Source organism: Anser cygnoides, chromosome 2, assembly GCF_040182565.1.
Source record: "Anser cygnoides isolate HZ-2024a breed goose chromosome 2, Taihu_goose_T2T_genome, whole genome shotgun sequence".
NCBI classification, from domain to species: Eukaryota; Metazoa; Chordata; class Aves; order Anseriformes; family Anatidae; genus Anser; species Anser cygnoides.
Window position 1 is genome coordinate 119,237,274 of NC_089874.1, and position 21,537 is coordinate 119,258,810.

General features: G+C 40.2%; 1 protein-coding gene across 6 annotated transcripts in view; it reads left to right on the plus strand.

The window, feature by feature from the left end:
• SPIDR (scaffold protein involved in DNA repair) overlaps positions 1 to 21,537 on the plus strand; it is a 203,068-nt gene that overhangs the window by 128,889 nt on the left and 52,642 nt on the right. For all 6 annotated transcript variants that reach the window (XR_010829669.1, XM_066992950.1, XM_066992951.1 and 3 more), the window contains 2 exons: positions 4,143 to 4,353; positions 6,219 to 6,469. Coding sequence is in view for 5 of the 6 variants with exons in the window: in XM_066992950.1 (XP_066849051.1) it covers positions 4,143 to 4,353; positions 6,219 to 6,469 (462 nt within the window). In the remaining variant the exon portion in view is untranslated. The remainder of the gene's footprint in view (positions 1 to 4,142; positions 4,354 to 6,218; positions 6,470 to 21,537) is intronic.

The following is a 21,537-nucleotide window of genomic DNA, read 5'->3' on the forward strand; positions in this document are numbered from 1 at the left end:
TTGATTGTCTGCATACCAGGAAAAAAAATGTCCTGTAGTGTAAAAAGTTCACAGTCTCTACTTCAGGTCATTACAAGTGACCTTTCCTCTAAAGGCAGTTATTAAGGAAGTGGATGACCAATTCAACATTTAAATATGCTGTGCTGAGCAAGAAAAAATCAGAGAGGACAAGGGAAGTTTTTTTAAGCCTGTAGTGAACTTCATTTTCTTTCTATTGTTTCTGTGTAATTTGATTAATGAGATGATGTCTCTTTCTTATTCTCTGAAAATAAGCTTTTATAGGGAAGCAGATGGAGAAGAAGAGCGGTCACAGAAGGCTTGAAGTGCCCATGTAACACTTTATCTGTGAAGAGGGTCCTACAGAGTGTACAAGAAAACTCCTAAAGCCATCTTTAAATCTCTGTATTTGGGGGGGATTTTTTCCCTCTTTCAACACAGCAGATAGTTTTGTTTGCTCCGCACACGTGAATCCACCGGTGTGGAAGCTGGGCTACGCCTGGTTGTGCAGAACCTGCAGCTGGGACAGGCGCAGGAGGTTGGGGCGATCAGTTGTGGCGTCTCAGGCACGGGGGCGACACGTGCAGCTCAGGACCGTGGTGGTGGTTTGTGGAAGTGATTTTTTTTCCCCAACTCTTTCAGATGGATTGGCTTTCTTCGCCTTAGTCTATATCTTCCGATCGAACAGAGAGAACTGGGGCACACGTGTGTGTGTGTGTTTCTAACATGGCTGCCTTTGTGGTAAAGAGAGGGTCGTGGGCAATATACAGCGGCAATGCAGAGTTTTCTGTAATGATGATAATCAAAATTCCCGTCCCACAGAGTTTGTTTGAGCTGAGCAATACTAGGAAGAATTCCTAGAAAAGGAAGGAGCTTTCATTAAATTAATGCATGTGGCCCAATATCTAAGGGCTGAAGCTGGTAATGTCCATCTTCAGTGGCTGGGGTCTCAGTCATTTCAGGGTCAAGAAATCTTGAGATCAGTATCTCTAAGACCAAGCTGCTTTCTTTAGTCGAGGGGTACTCCACCAGGCATTCCACACAACCTAAGCATTCCTATGTGTTTATTATGGTATGCTTGCCTCCTATATTTTCTACCTTATGTTATTTTAGATGAAATGTATCTCCACAGTGAAAAGTATAAAGCAGTGTTCATTTCACAGTATTTAAATTGGTGTGTGTTGTAATGACTTTTAAAACATATTTGCCTTATTAAGTTTTTTTTGTATCTTACCACAGTTTCCATAGAGCAGGTTCTCGTAGAAATGTATTTTTTTTTTTGTTTCCAAGACTTGGAATATGTTCGGTTGGCTTAGGCACATAGAAAATGACATGCCTGTAGTTGCTGATCTTGGGGTAGAATATTGCAGAATCTTAGGATGGTTTGGGTTGGAAGGGACCTTAAAGGCCATCCAGTTCCAACCACCCTGCCACGGGCAGGGACACCTCCCACTACACCAGGCTGAAATACTTCCATTTAGCCATACACCTGTATACAAAATAGTGACCTTATTACATTCTTTTTTCATTAACTTCTTTTCTTTCTTTTATTTCAATTGGTTATCATTTCTATTTATTGCTGGTCCCTTTCATTTCCTCCTGGGAGGAATCTGCCCATTGAAAAATAGGGAAAATTCAAGTAGACTGCAGTGATCATTCCCCTGACCTAGCTGAAGAGCTACTACTAAGTCAGTGGACAGGTATGCAGGTCTAAAAGAAACGATCCATTACGGGAACTGGTTTTAGTGAACTAAAATTACAGGCAAGAAATGAAGAGCCTCTCCTGAAAGTATACTTATGTCTCTTTTTTTCTTCATGGAAATGCTGACTAGCCATTAATTCATGGTATTACACATGTGCAGATATGATGAAAACGAAAGAGAGAAAGTTCTTAATAGTTATAAAAGTAATCGAGGCACTGAATGCATAGGCATAGCAAAACCATGGTACACGTAATTTGAGTATCAGTAAAAACCTGCCTGCTTTAAAAACAAATGAATAAATAAAGTCTCATCACATATCTGCAGCAGGAAAATAAAAATAAAACCATAAACCTCAGAGTTCCTGTGAATGATTTGCTGCTAGCGTCAGTATTTTTTTAGAGAATGAGATGATTTAGATCAAGCAAACATTCTTTTGGCATTAGTGACGTAACAGACTCGTGTTCAGAGAGATTTCCTGTTTACTTTGGGTCTGAATACAGACGTCTCCAGAAAGTAGGTGCTAAAATTTTCATGCCATATCTGCATGTAGAGACAGACAAAACTGGTTTGAGATCTGTAGCAAACTTTATATACATTTTTGTTCTTAAGAAAAAAGGGAATCGTGACAGCTTGGACATAAAAATCTCCTAAGGTCAGAGATGCCTTGGTGTGCTGACTGAGCACACCCCTTAGTGTAAATCCTGCAATGCAGAAGATCACCAGCCAGCATCCGTTTGGCAGCCTTGTGAACTACTGGCATACTCTTCTGAACTGGGACCCTTGTTAACAAATTCACCTGGAGTCTCGGGACTGACTGAATGGCCATGAAGGGCAAACTACTGTCTGCTTATGTCTTCAGAGTTCCCAAATGGTAGTAAGGCATTGTGATGAGGTTCAGTGCACAGCTTTGTGCTGTAACTTTTCATGGATTTTCTATTCCAAATCATAACTTCCGTTAAGTGTTCACAAATAGAAGCAATAAATCTTTTCTGTAATTTGTACGTATGATTCATACTTTTTAAGTTGAAAGCCTCCTTTAAAAGGAATAAACTGTGTACTGTTTTTTCTAAAAGGCAGAGATCATCTTATTGCATTATTTTCTTCATTATTAAAAAATGGGGATTATATTTAATAACTTGTTGCTACTCTTCCTATGCCATTGAAAATATGTATGCATTAATTTCCATGTAGCTATCCTATCCTCTCTGGAGAGAATAAAGGGCTCTGTTATAAAGCGGACCACATTGCAACATTTGGTTGAGATCTTGTACGGACTGAGATCAGAAATAAGTATTTTCGAGGGTGTGTTTTTCTTTTAATTAGTCTGGTTGCATTTTGACAAGTAATGTCATGGATGTGAGAGCGTGCTCCATCTCCATATTGCAACAGTTCAGTGGTCTGGAGACTGAAGACCTGAGGTAACTTCTGAACTCAGGTCAGCTCGGCTTTGCTGCCAAGGCAGGAGGCCTTGTTTTACTCCCAAGTGATACAAATCTAATAGTAGAAAAACACAGCCTGCAATAAACTCACTAAGTGAATTTTGTTTCTCTTTTGATGGTCTTTAGAAAACGAGATTACTGATTGTTTTTGTTAGCTGACTTCAGAAGATTTGTATCCTGTGAGTATAAGAGGTGTATTTCTAAATATGATTGTGATACCAGCATATGAAACAGTATCAGCAACATCAAGATGTGCCTAGGCATTAACTTATTGTGTGCTTAGAAATTCTGCAACCGTTACCTTAATCTGCCAGGCAAGAAGTTGCCGCATGCGAAGCTATTTGTGAATTGACGTTGGCGCTAGCAACCAAAACTCGGTCTTGGAGAGCAAGTTTGTGACAGCTACAAACATTCAGGAAGTAAACGGAGAGGCAAAATCATATGCAGCACTTCTCAGGAAAAACATAAGAGTTTGCTTTTAGAAAAGAAAGGGGAAACAGGAAGGAAGGGCTCCGCACTGGCTGCGGTGAGCATGGATTCTGCTCCATGGGAGGCACTGAGCGAAGGGACATCCCGCTCTGAAGGGGCCAGGCTGGGTTCAGCTCTCTGAGCTCCTCCAGAACAGGAGGAATCACCTTCCTTTAGCTCAGAAACCGTAGACAGGCGTCCTTGGTGCTCTCGCTTCTGCAGTGACACCGCTGAGATACCGCGCAGTGTTTGAGTGAAGCCAGGTGGGGTTCGGGGGGCTTGTCAGCCCAGCCTGCTCCAGGTGTACGCTGTGGCTAGATGCAGCAGGGCACGGAGCCCTGCCTGGGCTGATAGGACCGATCCCGGCTAAATGTATCTATGAGGTGGCTTATTTGCCGGTTGGATAACGCACTTTGTGTTTTAGTGATAACTGCAGAACAAAGGGGAGAGAAATACTCCACATATCTTAAACTAGTGTGTTTATCTGTAGCTTAACTTGCAATGGATTTGATGCTGATTATATATTTTTTTCCAGGCAAAAACTACTTCTCAAGAATTCAGATGTTCCTATTATCATGAATACATATTTCAGTCAAAAGGTGCTACTCAGTGAACACTTAGAAACAAGCAAGAAGACACAGGCTCCTACAAAGATGCTTATTAGGAAGAATATTGTATCTTTGGCACAAACGTTCAAACTAGATGACCTTGATAATGAGCAACCCCAGGAATCTCCAGATAACCAGGTAAGGTTCATTTGGTTCACAGTTTAGTGCTTTGTGTAAGAGTCGGTGAGCAGATGGTTGGAAATCCTAACAAAAACAAAAATCCTAAATTACTGACCTGTTCAGTTTCCGCTTTCATTTAGCCAGGGCTGAATAATATGTGGTGTTTGTTTTAATAATATTTTCATAGCAGATGCTTCTGGCCCATCCAAATGCTGAACTGCTGAGAGGTTATTTTGCTGAAGTCTCACTACTGTGTTAAACAGTGATTGTAGCTTGTTTTTTTCATTTATTTTTCTTTTATTCTTTATGGCTGAGTAGCCAAGCATTATTTGAAATAAAATCAATTTCCTGTTAAGATAATAGCTACTAAGATATTATTTTTAATAAATACTCCCTTTTCCACTCATGTTTCTTAACTCATTTCCTTGCCAGTCCTCTCCTTTATTTCACACATCAGTTGGTGACAGTATCCTCCTTTCCAGCCCCTCTGCAATTTGTTTTCTTTCCTGTTGTGATTTCGTTTGTATCCAAATAACTACTGACTCTACATGTCTCTAGCTGTTGTACAAGCTGAGGTGTATTTCAAGGGATTTGGCTTTCTGACAGTTTATGATAGCAATTTCAGAAAGGAAGACTTACTTAAAGTTTTTTCTTCTTGTGCACCCAAAACTCATTCTTAACATGTGAGAAGTTTGGCTCCAAGAGTTTGATGAACATCTCTGAGTGTCAGTATTTTGTATTTGCCTTAAATATAATTCTACTTAAAGGCCTGGGAATTAAAAAGTTCTATAAAGCAAATCCTAATCTAATTTCTTGCTAAAACTCTACCTGGTAAAAAGCTTCTACTATGGTATGTGGAAACCAGAACAATTTCTTTGTTCCCCTAATACTTCCTAACAAAACCATCTAACTTAAAACTCAGTAGTCAAGTTTTGTTGCAAGTGCTTCATAGACAAACTGTATCATCACACCAGCATTTTCTTATAAATACTGTAAATTTGCTTCTCTACTGGTAGGTAGTACTTATAGTAAAGTTTGTAGTACTTTAAAAACATTTCATTGCAACCAGCTTAAAAAAAAAAAAAGAGGTTTCAGTTTGAAAATAGAAGTTTGGCTTGTGCTGGGAAGGAGCCTATATATAGAAAATGTTAGGCTATACTTCCGTATGATTTTTTTTTCCAAAAAAAGAAAGATTTATTTTAAAATGAAAATTAATTAAACTACTAATTTAAACTGAGGTAAAATGTTGCATATTTTTATTAATAAGATGTATTTTGGAAGTTTGGATGATTTTATTTAAGAAATATGTTTGGGAAGTAGCTAAAGAATAGACTAAGGTTTACACCTTTAGATTAAGGTTTTATACTTTTCATTAGTCATCTGTTTTTTTAATTGAAACATTTTACATTGAATTTACTAGGTCTGAGGACTAAATTCCTGTCCTGCAAAAGTAGACACCGGTTCATTTTCACATTAATGTGAAAGTCAGTAAGCATTAAGACAGATTTTACCCCTGCATTAGAAAAGGAAGAAACAGAACGTTGAAGTAAAAATGAAACTCAGTTCAAGGGGAAGAATTGTAAATACCGGTATCAGTTCTATTTTCCTCCTGCTGTCATCCTGCTCTCTCATGGATTTACTTAGTTCAGTCCAGAGTACCAGTTAAACACAGGAGAGCGCTGTGTGCTGAACTCTTTTGAGTGTTTATTAAAAATCCATAATAAATATGGGCCATTGGTCTTCTGTAAGTTAGGTAATGTGCGGTAAGTATTTTGAAACTGATTTTTCACTTCTTGCAGTGATTTTTCATGTTTGTACTTTCTAGCACTACAAAATTTCAACATCCCACTAAACATTTCTGTTAATGGGTTTGCCTTCACCAGGTTGCTTGTGCTCCACAAATCCACAAAAACTGTGATTCCAAAGAGCATCCCGTAGCACTGAGTGCTGTTAATGATTCTCTGCTTGAAATGGTGGAAAGCCAAGGAGCAGTGGGATGGAGAGAAGTGCAGGTACGAGTCGTTATCCAAAGAGTGTACTGTTTGCCTGCAAGAGAAGGTTTCAGAAGCCAGATTCAAGGAAACAAACCTGTCTGTGCAACACCCATCATAAATCCAGATCCACTAAATGTTAGGTAAGTAATAAGATGCATGGGAGCTTTCCTAGTAAGCCTGTAAAGTGTGAGAAACCAAAGAGGAGAGAGTTTTGAATTGTCAGTCATAGTCCTCAGCTTTCAGGAGTGTGCACATTCAGCAAGGTGCAGGTTTCTCGACAGTCACGAGGCATGCTTTTAATAGGTGTAGCATGAAATAGAAGTAATGCCGCCCAGAGGAGGGAAGGATCTGTCCGTAGTTCATGGGTTGCATCAACAGATGAAAGGAAGATTGAAAATGAATTAATGAGAACCAGTGATGATCATGGACATCCTATATTCTTTCTTGAGATTCACAGAATAACTGTTACATCAACCACTTCTATTTTACCTATTTCAGTCTCCTGTGTGCCCTACTGTAAATTATGCTCCTAGAGTGGTCTTTTGGAACAGAAGAGAGATATAGGAAGAGATGGTAAAATGAAAGGCTTTTTTAAAATGGGGATTTTTCACAGATGTCGCTGGAGAAACATAGGTGCACATGTGCAAACTGCCATTGTGAAGCCACAGAAAAATACTCCTGGTGACTTCTGGAAATCTGGAGGTCACAGCAGGTCAACTGCTCTGTAGTAAAATGTGATCTGGTGTCAAAACATTAACACCAATGCGGAAATCTTATACGGAAAACCCACAGAGCACACAGCTTTAGACCAATGTTCTTAGTGTCTTCTATTTCAATATTTGTGTCCTGATGCTGATCCCCTTTCAGTGTAGGTAATCAAAAATGGGCCCTTGTTTTCTTCAGTACAAAAGATATGCCAGGCACAGTTTTCCCTTCTGCTCAGTACCAAACTTCCTTTTACGATCCTCAAGGTTTCAGACAAGACTGATTTCCAAGCTTTTCTCAGCAACTGTATCTAAGATTGCTGTGTCTATTATTTAATTTCCTTCCTTCAGGTTTTGCACTAACTTTTGGTTTCTGATGGGTTAAAATTCTATAAGACAGATGCATTCAATTTTGTTTTAACTGAGGAAGTTTATTAAAGCAAGCTAGAGTGGCAGAGCTTATGTTAAGCTGCTAAGTACAGTCTTTCAGGGCATTAAGAGATCTCTCTACCTGCAGAGTTTAGGACCTGAATGGAGATACACAATTAGTTTAAAAGATCCCATTGAAAACTCACCAGATGTAGTTAGGAATAGGTGTTGAAGAAGTTCTTCAAAGCTTTGAAGAATTTCAGTTCCTCTAAGCTACCCTGCTGATGATAGTACCATTCTTGCAGGTCCTTCTTGGTTTTTTGAAATACTGGAATTCTCCCAAATTCTTGCTACCTTGTAAGCCACTGTATAATTTACAGCACTCATTCCTCATTCCAGGAGGAATTTAGAAAGATTGCTCTCTCCTAAAATACATATTCAGTCATCACTCACAGAAATGTAATTGTCAACAGCTTTGATCCTAATATTTTGTAAAAGCTCGTTTACGTATAATATATTGTGCTTAACTTGCATTATTTTTAGAAAGTAATCTTGTACCTTTTAGAAAGGTACATCTTGTTGTGTGAAGTCATTGCTTTATATTTAATTCATTCTTGCTACTGCACATACTAAAACCAAACAAAAAAGTGAGAAGCAAAGAACTTGATCAGCCCCACATCAATCTGTGATTTTGAGGACAACCTTCCTCTGTGCAGATTTTCTTCCGGAGGGCTACATGTGATCAAAAGTCAGGGCAGTTGAGAGTCTTTTATTTGAGCTGATTTTTTGATGCCGGTCAATTCTAGCACAGCTCCAATGATAGAGCTCCATAATTGCTTTTCAACTTCCAATGAAAAATATACTTAACTTGCTCACACGGTTTCAGGTAGTTAACCTGCCTGAGTCCACACCCTTCACAGGAATGGGGTTAAACAAAACAGAAATCTCAGATTGCACTTATGTCAAGCTTGAATTTGAAATAAAATAAAAATGAGACTCCTTGCTTATGAGTTCATGCTGTAGCTGGGTATTCCCACGTGTAGTTGTTGAACTGGCCTCTTGGAAGATCCTCAAATTTCGTAGGTGTTCTAGTTCAAAGAGGAGCTTGGTGGCTGTCATTCACAGCTATCAGACTTGTCTTGGATCCATGTACCCTGAAGAGAGGAATCAACCCCCTTCCTTTTTTGAAAGGTGGAGAACGAACACTTCTTTAAAAGAGTGAAGAGTGGAGAACACCTCACTTGCTTTATCAGCTGCTGTTTTCATGGCTGATAAGCATCCACGAGACCTTTCTCCTCTATCAAAAATGTCTGTCTGTCACCTGATAGTGAGCTAAAGGGTCCAACGCCCTCTGGCAGTCCTTTGAACCAACTGATGGCCCATTCTTTTGTAAAGAAAACCTTCTTTTTCTTCTTCCTGAGATTCTTTTTATAAAGTAGAACTGCCATGAAAGCAGCGTTTGTATTTTACAAGGCCAGATGGATTAGATAGTTCATTGTTTTGTAAACAACAGTTTCTAATTAAATATCAAGGTGGATGAGTAGTTACTTGACTTGCATTGTAGGCTGTTTTATTGTATATCTTCTCTTGTAGCACTCCACTGTAACTTAGAAATTGTTGCTACAGGAAGAATTGAAAACAGATGAACAGAGGCATGAAATGAAATGTAGAATAGGGAAAGTGGTGTTTCTAGAAAGAGTCTGGCAAATTGTGGGAGAAACTTATGTTTTTGGTGTTTAAACTGATTTGCTGAATTGCTTAAAACTCAAATGGGTAAAGCAGAAATTCTGGTAGTGCCTTATACATATCTAGCTGTTGTTGTTCGTAAAGATAAATATGTAGGATACTGCCTTTTAGTGATGGACAAAAGGGGTAAGCCTTTAAGTCAGACATTAAATAACTACTGTGGTAAGACTTTAAGTCTGTTCAGCTGAAGTATCTCAGCATTTTCATAGGACACTGGGAAACCATTACAGAGACTGAAAAGTTCTCTGCCTTCTGTCATACTTAAATTGTTCTCACATTCCCCATGTTATTGTTGAATCATTTGCCTTCCCCCCCAGTAATTAGCTGTTCTCGCAAATGGACTTTTCATGCTTAAGGACTTTGGGGGGAGGGAGGGGGAGAGAAAATATGACTTGCTGTGACTGTCTGCCCCTTTCCAGCATTCCTGGCATACTTTTTGCTGCCTTTTTCCCTTCTGATGAGAGAGATACTTTTCCAAATGATACAACACATATTTGTCTAAACCCGATTATTTTGACTTTCTGAGAAAGGCCTGACTGCGTACAACGAATCCCAGGGAGAATCCTGTCAACCTGAGGAGCTTTCTGGCGTTGAGGTGTCTGACTCACCGTGTCGGCCTTGTACTTTGTGTTCCTGGGATAAAGCAGTGTATAATTTGGATTTTGCTCTTAGCCAGTATCTGTTTGTTTTGAGTGGGCCACGTGAGTTCAGTAAAAAATAGAGCTGGTCAGTTTTATTCCTTAAAGGACAGGGATCATTGTGTGATAGTTGGTGAAACTAAAATAGATGCATTTTTAGGACTAGGAGGCAGTCAGACTGGTCAGAGCACTCACAAGGTTTGGGTTAGGAAGCTGGACAGAAAAGGGTGTTGTCTAGTAAGAAGGAAAAGCTAAGCACTTCTAAAATAAAACAATGCTAGCTATAGCTGTGAATCCAGATTTTAAAATCTTTGTGGGTGAGTAAAGAAATTTTCCACTTGCTTCTCTTGGCATATGTTTTGACCTACTTCCCACCTGAATGCTAGCGCTCTAGCCTACAATCAGTTTCTATTCCAAGAACAAAAGAAAGACAATGCATTTAGTTTAAAAAATAATGTAAACAGCTTCTATCCACGACCCATCAATAGTTCTTTCGGTTTTACTCTATATTTTGTTTTCAATTTGCCAGATCTTACAGAAACAGAAAGGCCAGCTACTGTGCAAGCAGGACCCTTGGGGAGCAAAATATGTAGAAGAGCCAAGCATTTGTTTGAGTGGCTGAAAGAAACAGAAGTGTGGGGAAAGTAACATTTCTCTTTTTGAGTGGAAACATTGCAGTCAGTTGCTGGGATTCATTATATGCTCTAGCAAGTTGTTGCAAGTTTCTATGTAGTCTGTTCCTATGTAATTCTGTTTAAAACTGCCTTATTGGCAAAGTAACTCGTTTCAAAGTTGGATTTCCTTTTTCCTCTCTTCATCTAATCTTTGCTGTTTATCTTAACACAGGTGTAGGCAGCGTGTTAACCTGTCTGGCAGCGTGCACAACTAAAAGTTGAGCATCAAGTGCTGCAAGGAGCGTTTCAAGTAGGTAGACCATATTGAAAAGCCACCCTTCTGTGATGGAAAGCTTAGCTTAAATTTTGTAAAGCACACTTAAGGCTTCCACTTTTTTTTTTTTTTTTAATTTGAAAAGGGCCCAGATTGGAAAGGACTGTCATGAAAGATCCATGTTCACAGATGCTAACATCTGTCAGAGTGTTTTTTGTGGCTGACTTAAATCTGTTTACAGCATTCCATTTGTTTTTTTTTTTTTGTCCTGTTTTTTTTTTTTCCCCTCAAGAAAACATTTTAAATGGAATGGTCATAAATGCAAGTTTTTTAAAATTACATTATGTTTCTGGGATGTGATTTTTCAAGTGGGAAATAAACAGGAAATAAGTAACTGAATGCAGTAGAGAGTACTCCATAAGCTAGAAGTTTTCTCTGATTTCCCCTTTTCAGATCCTTCTCAGAAGTGAAGATGTTCTTGTAATATTCTTGCAAAGTAGTCTAATTGCTACTTGACAGGCTTGTAATAGTTCTGGTAACAGCTGTGGTTCAAGGTCTAGTAACCTGTTTTTGCTTTGAAGTTTTTTTTTGTTCTGTTTTTTGTTTGTTTGTTTAAGCACGGTTAAGACTCCCTGACACTTGGATTATTCCCTCTTTCCTCCACCCTGCTCTTTTTGTAATTCTCAAACTAAAGCCACCAAAGCAGAGAGTAAAGACTAAAGACTGCTGGAAAAACAACGCTGGTATCATGGTGTCTTGCTGAGACATCAACCTGTATTGTATATTTAACACTGTGGATTCCCTGTGCTGTTGCCCAGATAGCCCTGAAAGTCTGTTTTCCCTGCTGCCGGTGCTGCAGATGGATAGATGGAACTTGGGCTTCTTCCAGTGCCACTGTAGTACAACAATTTGTTAATTTGACATTGCCGTTTATTTTTCAGTGCTAAATATTTACATAATCTTATTCTGTCCAAGGGCAAGGTGAAAGCACTGTTATCTGATATACTCTGTACAAAGGAAAAAAAAGGACCCCCCCCAACACATACCACTGTTTTTCAGCACTGCACTGGGAATCTGCAATTAAATAATTTGCCATTATTCTAAAATATGTCAGGGCAGCAGTTAAGTTGCTGAAAAGAGTCTCAAGAAGACAGTAGCCAGTATGGACCACCAGTGTGACACAGATTCAGTCTCTTCAGAAAGCAAATGAGCAGGAAGAGAAATCGACTGTCAGATGGCCAACGAATGCTGTGTGCATGCTTTTGTGTCCATCTAGCAAAATGTAGACACTGGTTGCTAGTTTCTAACTCCTTCATAATCAAGTGCTTTGGCTGTTCAGTAAAATGTCCATATGTTCACAGAAGACAGAACCCTCCTCTTCCCATCAAAGAGTCCTCTGTTGGCCAAGAAGGAGGAGTAGCTCTACTTAATGATGTATTCCTCATGGTAGAGAAATTGCCGAGATATGTAAATAATAGAGAGACAGATAAATAGCATGGAAGCATCATTATGCAGAGTTGCATATTCACTACTGCTTACCTTGTAACCATTCCTTTTCGCTCCTCCCGCATCTGATTGCATACAATGCTTTGGAAAGCTGCGGAGACTTTACTGTACCTGAACACCTCGTTTCCTGAACGCACATAACCAACCGTTTTGGAGGGACGTGCAACTGGGGGCAATGGGAAGAGCGGTGTCCTCCATATGTTATCCTACAGTGGAGGCCAGCTTAGGGAGTAGAAAGTGAACGATTTGAAAAGGTAATTTTCCAGCCCCACAGCCACAATCAGGGTATGTGCTGTTGTACATTGTCTGGTTTAAACCAGGAATAGTAATTTTCCAGCACCTGTTATTTGTCAAGAATTATTCTAAGATGGCCTACGTAAAAGGTATGGAATCTTTCCCTTGTTTTTGACCTTTCTTCCCCTTGAATTTTTGTATCTCTGAAAGTTATGCAGTTGACAGAACTGAGAGCAGAAATCATCCACGTGTGTTTTACACCCCTACCTTTCACTGAATACATGACTTCAGTCCTGACTGGGAGGAAGTGTTAAAGTCATGTTGGAGCTCTCCAAAACTTTTATAAAAGCCAGATTGTGTCTCTGGAATTTGTTTTCCTGCTACCATGGTACAGAAGGCAAGAGCCATGAGCAGTGATAAATGTTAAAAATACCTAGATGGACACATGTTGAGCTAACAGCTGAGAAAGAAATCTAAACAACCCAAATATTGCATGTAATTTCTGTGCAACTTGGGCACATAAACACTTTTTGTGTACAAACTTAGGTACCTGTATAGATCAGTGAGTGTGCAAAGATTTAACATAACAGCACGTTTCTGAAAAGGAAGGTTCTTAGGAATAATTATTTGTCATCATCTTTGAAAAAGCTTCAGTTTGGATATAAAAAATGGGTGTTCCTTGGAAAGATGTTTACAAACATAATTGCACTCTTTTGGGAAGAAGGAGGTGTCTTGTCCCAAGGATGACAGAGCTAGGAATACATTCTCCAGTATGGTTTTGAAATAATGGGCACGCAATTCAGAAAAGAAAGACTTTGAAAGGGCTGAATATTACTGGGACATAGGCCTGTACATCTGTATCATAAGCTTTTATGCACTTATCATTTATAGAATACAAAAAATAAAGATCTTCAGAGGTGACCATCTTAATTCTTTCAGTAAGCATTGTGGTTTAAAACTGGGATGTATCTTATAAATGTTGGAAACACTTAAGTGTTATCTCACGTGCCAGTCTATTTCAGGTTGTGACTGGCTGCAATGCCTGCTATTCTTGTTCCATTTCTCAGCCAGAAAAAGTCAGCAGTGTCACACTGGGTAGGGATCCGTACAAACTGCACTGAAATGTTCCAGCTCACTATAGTTAATACATCATCTCTGTCTTTTGCTAAAGAGAGCTTTGCAAAGTCTGGGGAACATACTCCTCAGATGAGAAGAGTTATGAGCCTGGGATGAATTTGTGATGCAAAGGCTTGAATGGTATGGTGCTTAAGAGACTGTTATTTTTGTAACCGTCACCCTGTAGTAACCAAAAAAAAAAAAAAAAAAGATTCACCTGATACAAACTGCCTGATACATGTTTGAGAAGGTTTTGTAACTCACTGAATTCAGATGCTTGATTTGAGGCCCCTGTTTGGCTGCAGCGTGAGATTCTCTGGACAACCTGCTATAGAAGTGACCAAGGCTGCAACTCACTGCAAAATATATTTCAGAGAAGTTTTACACTTAAATGGACCGAGAATGATATTATGAAGTTGCAAAGTGTAATTTTTAGTCATGCTTGCAGTGTTTCATTCAGTGTCATGCGATAACAGGATTTTGTGTATGTATTTTAAAAACTATTCCTCTGTATGAGTGGCTTCCAGCTCTGGCACATTTACTTTCGGTGGTATGCCAGGCACTGAGAAGGCTCTCACAGCAGCAGTTCCAGCTCCTGCCCTTCTGGAGGTGCTAACCTGACCCATCAGGCAGTGACCACTAGCCAACTGTAAATAGCTTTGTGCAGCTGCTTCCTCCAGTTCAGAGGCGTTTGCTGGTCCGTGTGACTAGAGGTGCAGGGGCTGCGTCTGAAAGCTGACTTCGTACAGCCACCTGAACGCGGGGTGAGGATATCGATTGCTCCCCACAGCCTTTCTTGGAGCTGCAGCAGTGGACAGAAGGAGGCAAAGGTGGAAATGAAAGCAGCAGGCAGTCTCTCCCTATTTCCATGCTTGGTCCTCTGCCCAAGAAGCTATCCTCTGTATTTCATGTACGCATAAATGTAGAGAGCAGGTAGGAGCGAAGTTGCAGTGCAAGATGCAGTGAAGTCCCTACAGCTTTTTTACTTCCCATGTATTTGTGCTGCGATTTTGCACCAGGAACCTGTGCTGTCACTGCATGATCTCGTCTTGTCTTCTCCTGTACCTAGAAAGATGGCTTTAAGGAAATTATTATGAAAGTATGAAATGATTTGATATTTTTCAGTGGTTTCTCAAGTAGTTTAGACCAAGGACAACTACTTATGAGTGCCAGCCTGACAGTCCCTTCCACAGCTGTGCAGTTGTGGTCCCAATCCACTACCTGCTAAAGGAACTCCACCAGCAAGGAGATGCTCACTTACATTTGAGTAAACTACCAGGGGAACAGCAAAGGACACAGTGTTAGTGAGATGGGATAAGAGATGGTGTTGGACCTCCAGTTGCAGTGAGAGATGGGAAAAGTAGTTGGGATCATGGAATGAGAGTCCCAGGCAAGGCAGTACATGGCGGGTAGCTGGAGAGGGAAGTAATGCACGGAGTTGAGGCCCTCATATGGGGAATGTGAGAGTGGTCATAAGGTCACTGAGATACCATTTGTGTGAGTTGCCTTTCTTTCTGCCCATTAATTTCCGTTGAGCCTACGTAGTTCCTGCTGTGTATTACCTCTCTGAGGCAGCAAGTTCCCCCCCTTGTTGAACTTAAATATGATCTAGCCACAACAGTTACAGATGTTTTTGTCTTTGTCCTACAATGACGGGTTTATGTATTTTCCCCTGCCTCTGAACAAATGCCAAAATTTGTAAATTCGGCTTGACGTGAGGAAAAATGTGCAAGGAAATGAATTTGATTGGAACAAGTGATGTCACACCTTCAATATACAGCTATAAACTGATCATATCAACATAAATAAGTAGTGAAAGAGCTTGTTAACAAAAACATTCCGTGCCTAATCTTTGCAAAAATATATATTTTATTCTTTGATATTTTCTGTTTAATTCTATGTGCGTATTTCCTTTACAACGGAGGTGAACACTGCCAAAGCTTCTTGCTGCAGCCTGGGCTGCTTGGTAATTATTAAGAATATCTGTGGTAGGAACTCATCTATATATACTTTGATGGTCCTGTGTATCTGACTCAGCATCCACATTTGGACTGCCAGGGTTTGGGAGAGAATTGTAGCAATAATATTCTGAGAAAACAGGCATTTCAAGTTGGGAAATTTGGCAGCTGTCAGACTGTGTTCACTTCAACAGTGGAAGTGGGGAGGAACTCTACTACGGTTAACAGAGTGTCGTGGATTTGAAAGAAGTGACTTGGAAATCAGGATATACACGCTGAGAAGGGGGAGAAGTCAAAGCCAAATTTGTAAATGCTTCCAAAGGTTTACACCATGTCAGGTAGCGTGTTTGTTACATCTGTATGTTAGATTTAGGGAACTCCTGCATAGACAAATAGATTCTGTTCTAACCTGAGTTCTAACCCCTGTCAAGCTGTTAAATCTTCGGAAGCTAGATTTGGAGGTGACCCATGTGGTTAGAGTTGCTGTTTGGGTAATGAAGTCAGAGGTGATAAAGAAATTATGCATTGGACAAAATCATGAGAAGGAGGAATTACGATATTCGGAAATAACATTTGCTTTTCAAATGTACTTCTGCGCGTCTTTAGGGTGAGGAACACAAAATTTCCTGTTCAGCCTTATATATAAATAATTTAATTTATAAAAATTAAAAAGAAATAAAGCTAGCTATGATTCTTACTTATTGGTGGGATTTGTGGTGCTGAATTTTTAAGATACCCAGTATTTTGAAATGCAAAATAAATCTGACAAAAAAGGAAAATACACATAATGAAGTGCATAGGAGCTGACAGTGGAAAAGCAACTGTTTTCAGGACAAAATTAACCATTTAAAAATAGCACATGAACAGTCAAATAGTCAAAGAACAAACAAGAATGTATGTGCAGCCTGGCTGGGTAAAAATTGCTGAGCGTTGGAGCGCTTTGTTATCCTGATGTTTCTGTCTAAATTTGTAACCCTGGAGTTGCATGCATCCTCTTTCCCATTGACCAGCAATAGATGTCTTTTCTGTGTATATACTCGAGAAATCTGAGTCTATTTCTGCAATTTGCTTTTATATTTGGCACAATACGAATCGTGCATTAAGTTTCTGGAGCGCAGGGGGCTCTGACGTTCTCTGATCTGCCTATGTCACTGCAAGCAGTGTTTATTATAACAAAACGCCTAGCAACATTACAGCGAAGCGAAGCGATACTCCAGCAAAGCCAGGCGATAGACAGGAAGAATCGGACCGTGCTCGGCTTCAGTGCAGCCTGACGTTCGCGTGTCCGTAGGTCGGTTCCTCGGTTAATAGACATTTCCTCCCCTTCTTCGAGCCGTCACCAGAAGCCGGTGGCTCTGGGTCGAGGGCGGGCGCGCTGGGTGAGCCAGGCGGCCCCGTGGTTCGTCTCCCCCCCTGCAGCCCCCATGCCCAGTGTGTCTCTCTCTGCACACGCTGTTCAGTAAACAAACTGTGGAGAACCAGAGCGGGCTGGTTCAGAGCAGCCAGTTCATTCACACAGACCGCTTGGAAAGCGGTGCCTGTGCGCAGCCCTGACGTACGGGCTGGGGGAAGCGGAGAAGTTAGTATTTATGTTTTCATTAATGCTTTTTATAGCCGAGAGCCAGCTGTAGCTAGTTAACGTTAGCCCAGGACATCTATTAGCATGCAGACCTCTTACGCAGGATAAAGGGCTTCTGATGGAAACAGAGTTGTTACTCATGGTACTCACGGCTGTGTGTTTACATGGAGGCTGTTTGTGCTGACATAAGATATATATTAGAACAGCGTGCACCTTTTTAATGAGCAAACCTTCCAGGATTCAAGGGGATTTTATGCTAAAACTTTTAGCATAGCAAATCATAAGATTTGCATCTTTAAATGGCTTGCTTAAAAGCTATTATTTTGAAAATAATATTTTATAACTACGTAGCCACAGAAAGTATTTTCAGTTTAGCTTTTAGGATGAGCTGGGAGTAAGCAATATTCCTGCAAGTCTCGAATACACTAGTTTGGATTGCTATATTTTTTTGCTATGAATGATGTAAGCGGCTGGCAGCATCATAGGATGAATTGGACCTAAGGGTTTGGCCCAGAAGAATTGATGGCTCAGCTATCCTTCTCTGGTTTCCCCCAGTTCTTGCACTTTTTTTTTTTTTTTTTTTTTTGGAGGATAGTTAGTCAGAAGGGTGTTTAAAAATAAATAACAAAAGCAGCTGCAAAACAGAGAATGAGGAAGGCACAAGAAATGCTGGTTTTAGAGCTCCAGTATGGCAAGCGCCATGGTCTCTCTGGTATTAGCATCAATAGGACACTTTCCTTTCCTCGTCAGTCAGCGATTCCAAGCAATTCCAGCAACTCCGCTTGTTCAGGCAGCAGCAGAGGCACCTAAAGAACTACAAAATTTTGTTTATCCTCTGGTTTGCATTTCTGTAAAGGGTGGAGAATGAGAATATTGCTTTCTTACAGATATTTTAGTCACTTGAATAGTTAAAGCTTTGGAACTGTGCATTTAAGGACTGGCCTCCTTCAGGTTTTCTTCTCCCGAGGAAGGAAGGTAGATTGTTCTCAAGACCATTATTGCTGTTCCTCTTCACAGGTCTTTTGCCACTGCTTGTAGTGCGTTTTACAAATACGAGAGAAGATGGTTAGGTCATCCTGAGATGTTCTCAGCACAAATTTCATTCTTCTTATCTTTATCACTATCCCACTGATTGTTAGTAGTGAACTCTTTGAGACCAGGGGATTTCAAAACATTAATTGTAAATAACTTTAGTCTCCCTTATTCATCCTAGCCTTCTCACAGAAAAAGTTGATTACATCAGCCATCATCATCGTCAAATTATACTTTTTGGTTCACAAAGAGAAGGTTTATAATGCTTTTTTTTTTCATCTGCATGACATACTTGTATGTGAAACTGCTGAGTAGCTCCAGATGCCAATGTCAACTCACATAGTTGAACTATAGTCTGTTACCAAGACAAAAAATCAGGTTATCTCCCAAAATTGAATCACTTCTAATCTCCTGTTCAGATAAATTTCCTCCACCCATCCATTTAGGTACACCACCCTTAATGATCCACTTGAAAAGAATGCGACAAGCTCTGGAAGGCCTGTGAGGCTGTGGAAGTGCAGCTCATGAATTATGTGTGTTCAGTGCCTACAGCTGTACCCTCGAAGTACAGGTGGGAACCTCTTATATCAGCAGCATCTAGATTTTCCTACAGAGCGTGTTCTGTGATCTGGCTCAGTATTACCTTTACAAATGTGGGTCAAAGCTCAGTTCATTCTGATTTCTATGTCGGATAGTCTTATGAAGGCCAGAATAATCATTTGCTTGCTCAGGCAAAGTAGGGCTTTGATGTACTCACACTCTTCCTTCTAATGCAAACCAACGAAATTCTACTGGCAAGTTTTGCACTATTTAGTAAATCTGCTGGAGACATTTGTTCATTGACATCTGATAGAAAACATTTTTGTTCATATTTACTGTTCTTCTCAGTGCTTCATAAGCTGTTTTTATTATGTACATTGAAATGACGTATGTGGTGTCATCATGTGCTGGCCCTTGGGGTTGTTTTGAATTGATTGTTCAGCCATTCGGGGTCCTTTCTCATTTGTTCCTTATGCTCTTGTGACTGGAACTAAAACCTCTGTGCAAGAACTTGCTTGGAGGAGTGTAGGGAATTAGGAAAAGCAGTTTCATCCAACAGAGTTTTCCCACAAAGATGGCTGGGACAATATACATCGCGCTGTTAGCTTTGAATATTATGGACATAAATAAGTATATTAGATACCTTAACACAGGATTATGTAGCTTAATAAGCAATCTCTTTTTCCTCCAAACATATGGCAATGATGTTTTTAGTGTTTTCTGAAAGTCCATGCTTCTGTGATGTTTGATTTGAAACAGATACATTTAACGTAGCCATATGTTGACTGACCAATCCCTTCCCTTAGGCAGTTGTCTCTTCTCTTTAATTTAAAGGTCTTGATAATTTTTCAAGCATACAAGCACCATGTGTTTGGAGATAAGGAGACATAGAATCATTAAGGTTGGAAAAGACCTCCAAGATCATCTGGTCCAACCGTCACCCTACTACCAATGTCACCCACTGAACCATGTCCCTAAGCACCAGGTCCAGCCTTTCCTTAAACACCCCCAGGGACGGTGACTCCACCACCTCCCTGGGCAACCTGTTCCAGTGCCTGAGTGCTCTTTCTGACAAGAAATGTCTCCTCATTTCCAACCTAAACCTCCCCTGGTGCAACTTGAGGCCATTCCCTCTAGCCCTATCCCTAGTTACCTGCGAGAAGAGGCCAACACTCAGCTCCCCACACCTTCCTTTCAGGTAGTTGTAGAGAGCAATAAGGTCTCCCCTGAGCCTCCTCTTCTCCAGACTAAAAAACCCCAGTGCCCTCAGCCACTCCCCATAGGACTTGTGCTCCAGGCCCTTCACCAGCTTCTTAGCCCTTCTCTGGACATGCTTCAGGGCCTCGATGTCCTTGTAGTGAGGGGCCCAAAGCTGAACACAGCACTCGAGGTGCGACCTCACCAGAGCTGAGTACAGGGGGACAATCACCTCCCTGGTCCTGCTGGCTACGCTATTTCCGATCTAGCCAGGATGCCCTTGGCCCTGACAGAGTACCTGTTTATGGCACAGATTTTCCCACTCCTCAAATGCTATGATAGTGTAAGATAGTACATAATTATACCCTGCAACAAAACTAAATCTCTTTGACCAAGCCTGGCAAGAGTTTTTCCCCTGACTTTTTCTGGTGGCTAAACTAAGGGAAGGGTCTTTTTCTTGTGTGTTCTTTCTGTAACATCCTAATGAGGCACATGATGTGGGAGGCATGGATAGGAGAGAGATAAAGCTACAATTTCTGTCATCAGGCAGTATTAGGTTGACAACTACTAATTTTATCTAATCTATTCACATATACCTTGCTCCTTGTGCTGAGCAATTGCCAGAAAACTCCTTTGTCTTGGCCCCTTTGCAAAACAGCTTGATGCAACTTTTCTATTCCTTTCTCTTTATATATATACATACATAAGTCATGTTAATATATTTCAGATCTCAGAAATAATTGTGTTGCCTGCTTAAGAAAAGTGAAACAATTTTCTTGCAATACAGATGTACAAATGAAATGAAAATTGAAGAAGAGAGAGCTTTAATGAGATATTGGAATCAGAGACTTTGTTGGTGTGTTAAGGAAAGCCATCCATAAACAGTACAACATTAATAAAGATAAGAGGCAGCAGAATAAGTTAACACCAATTTCTGTAGATTATTTACCAGGTCCATTGTTTTCCCCCATACTTCTTTATTTGTTTCAGTCATCTGTTAAAATTTCTGTTAACACTAAGGCATGTGAGCAGTCTAGGCAAACTGCTGCATATCTCATGTGCCCGAACCTGATTAAGGTTTCTAGATGTTTCATTGTTAATTAACATATGTACATAATGGCAGAAGAGGGAACAAAAATGTCCATTATTATTCATGTGGTGCAATTTACCAATAATAGTTTTTCCTTTCTACTTCTACTTGGAAATATTGAGCTGTATTTCGTCTTCCAGACTAATCTTAATTGATGATGGTCTCTGCTAAAATCTAAGTTATGGTGCCTGTAAACCAACTGTAGCTTCATTTGTGAACAGTGAAATTTTCAAACTACCTTTTTTTTCCCCAGTTATCAATGACTTTTAACTACCAGCTTCTCCCACAAGTCAAGTCCCATTTTTCCAAGCCCTCATATTCCAAATCTAAAAATTCCAATGTTTTGTTCCCAGCAGTATATCATCTAGCTTATTTGAGTGTGTTCTTGCAATTAGTCAAACTCACAGGTTTTCTTCATCTCATGGAGAAAGTGGTGGCTGGCCAGGCTTTTCTAAATGGGGAAGGAGAAGAAAGGAAGGTAAGACTGGAGGAGTGTTCCCATACTGAGCACTGTAGATCAAGGATGAATGTGCAGAAAAGTGTTGAAATCTTGGGAGAAGCCGCAGGCAGTGAGTGAGTTTGATGGTCTTGTTGGGCAGCTTCCTGTGGGA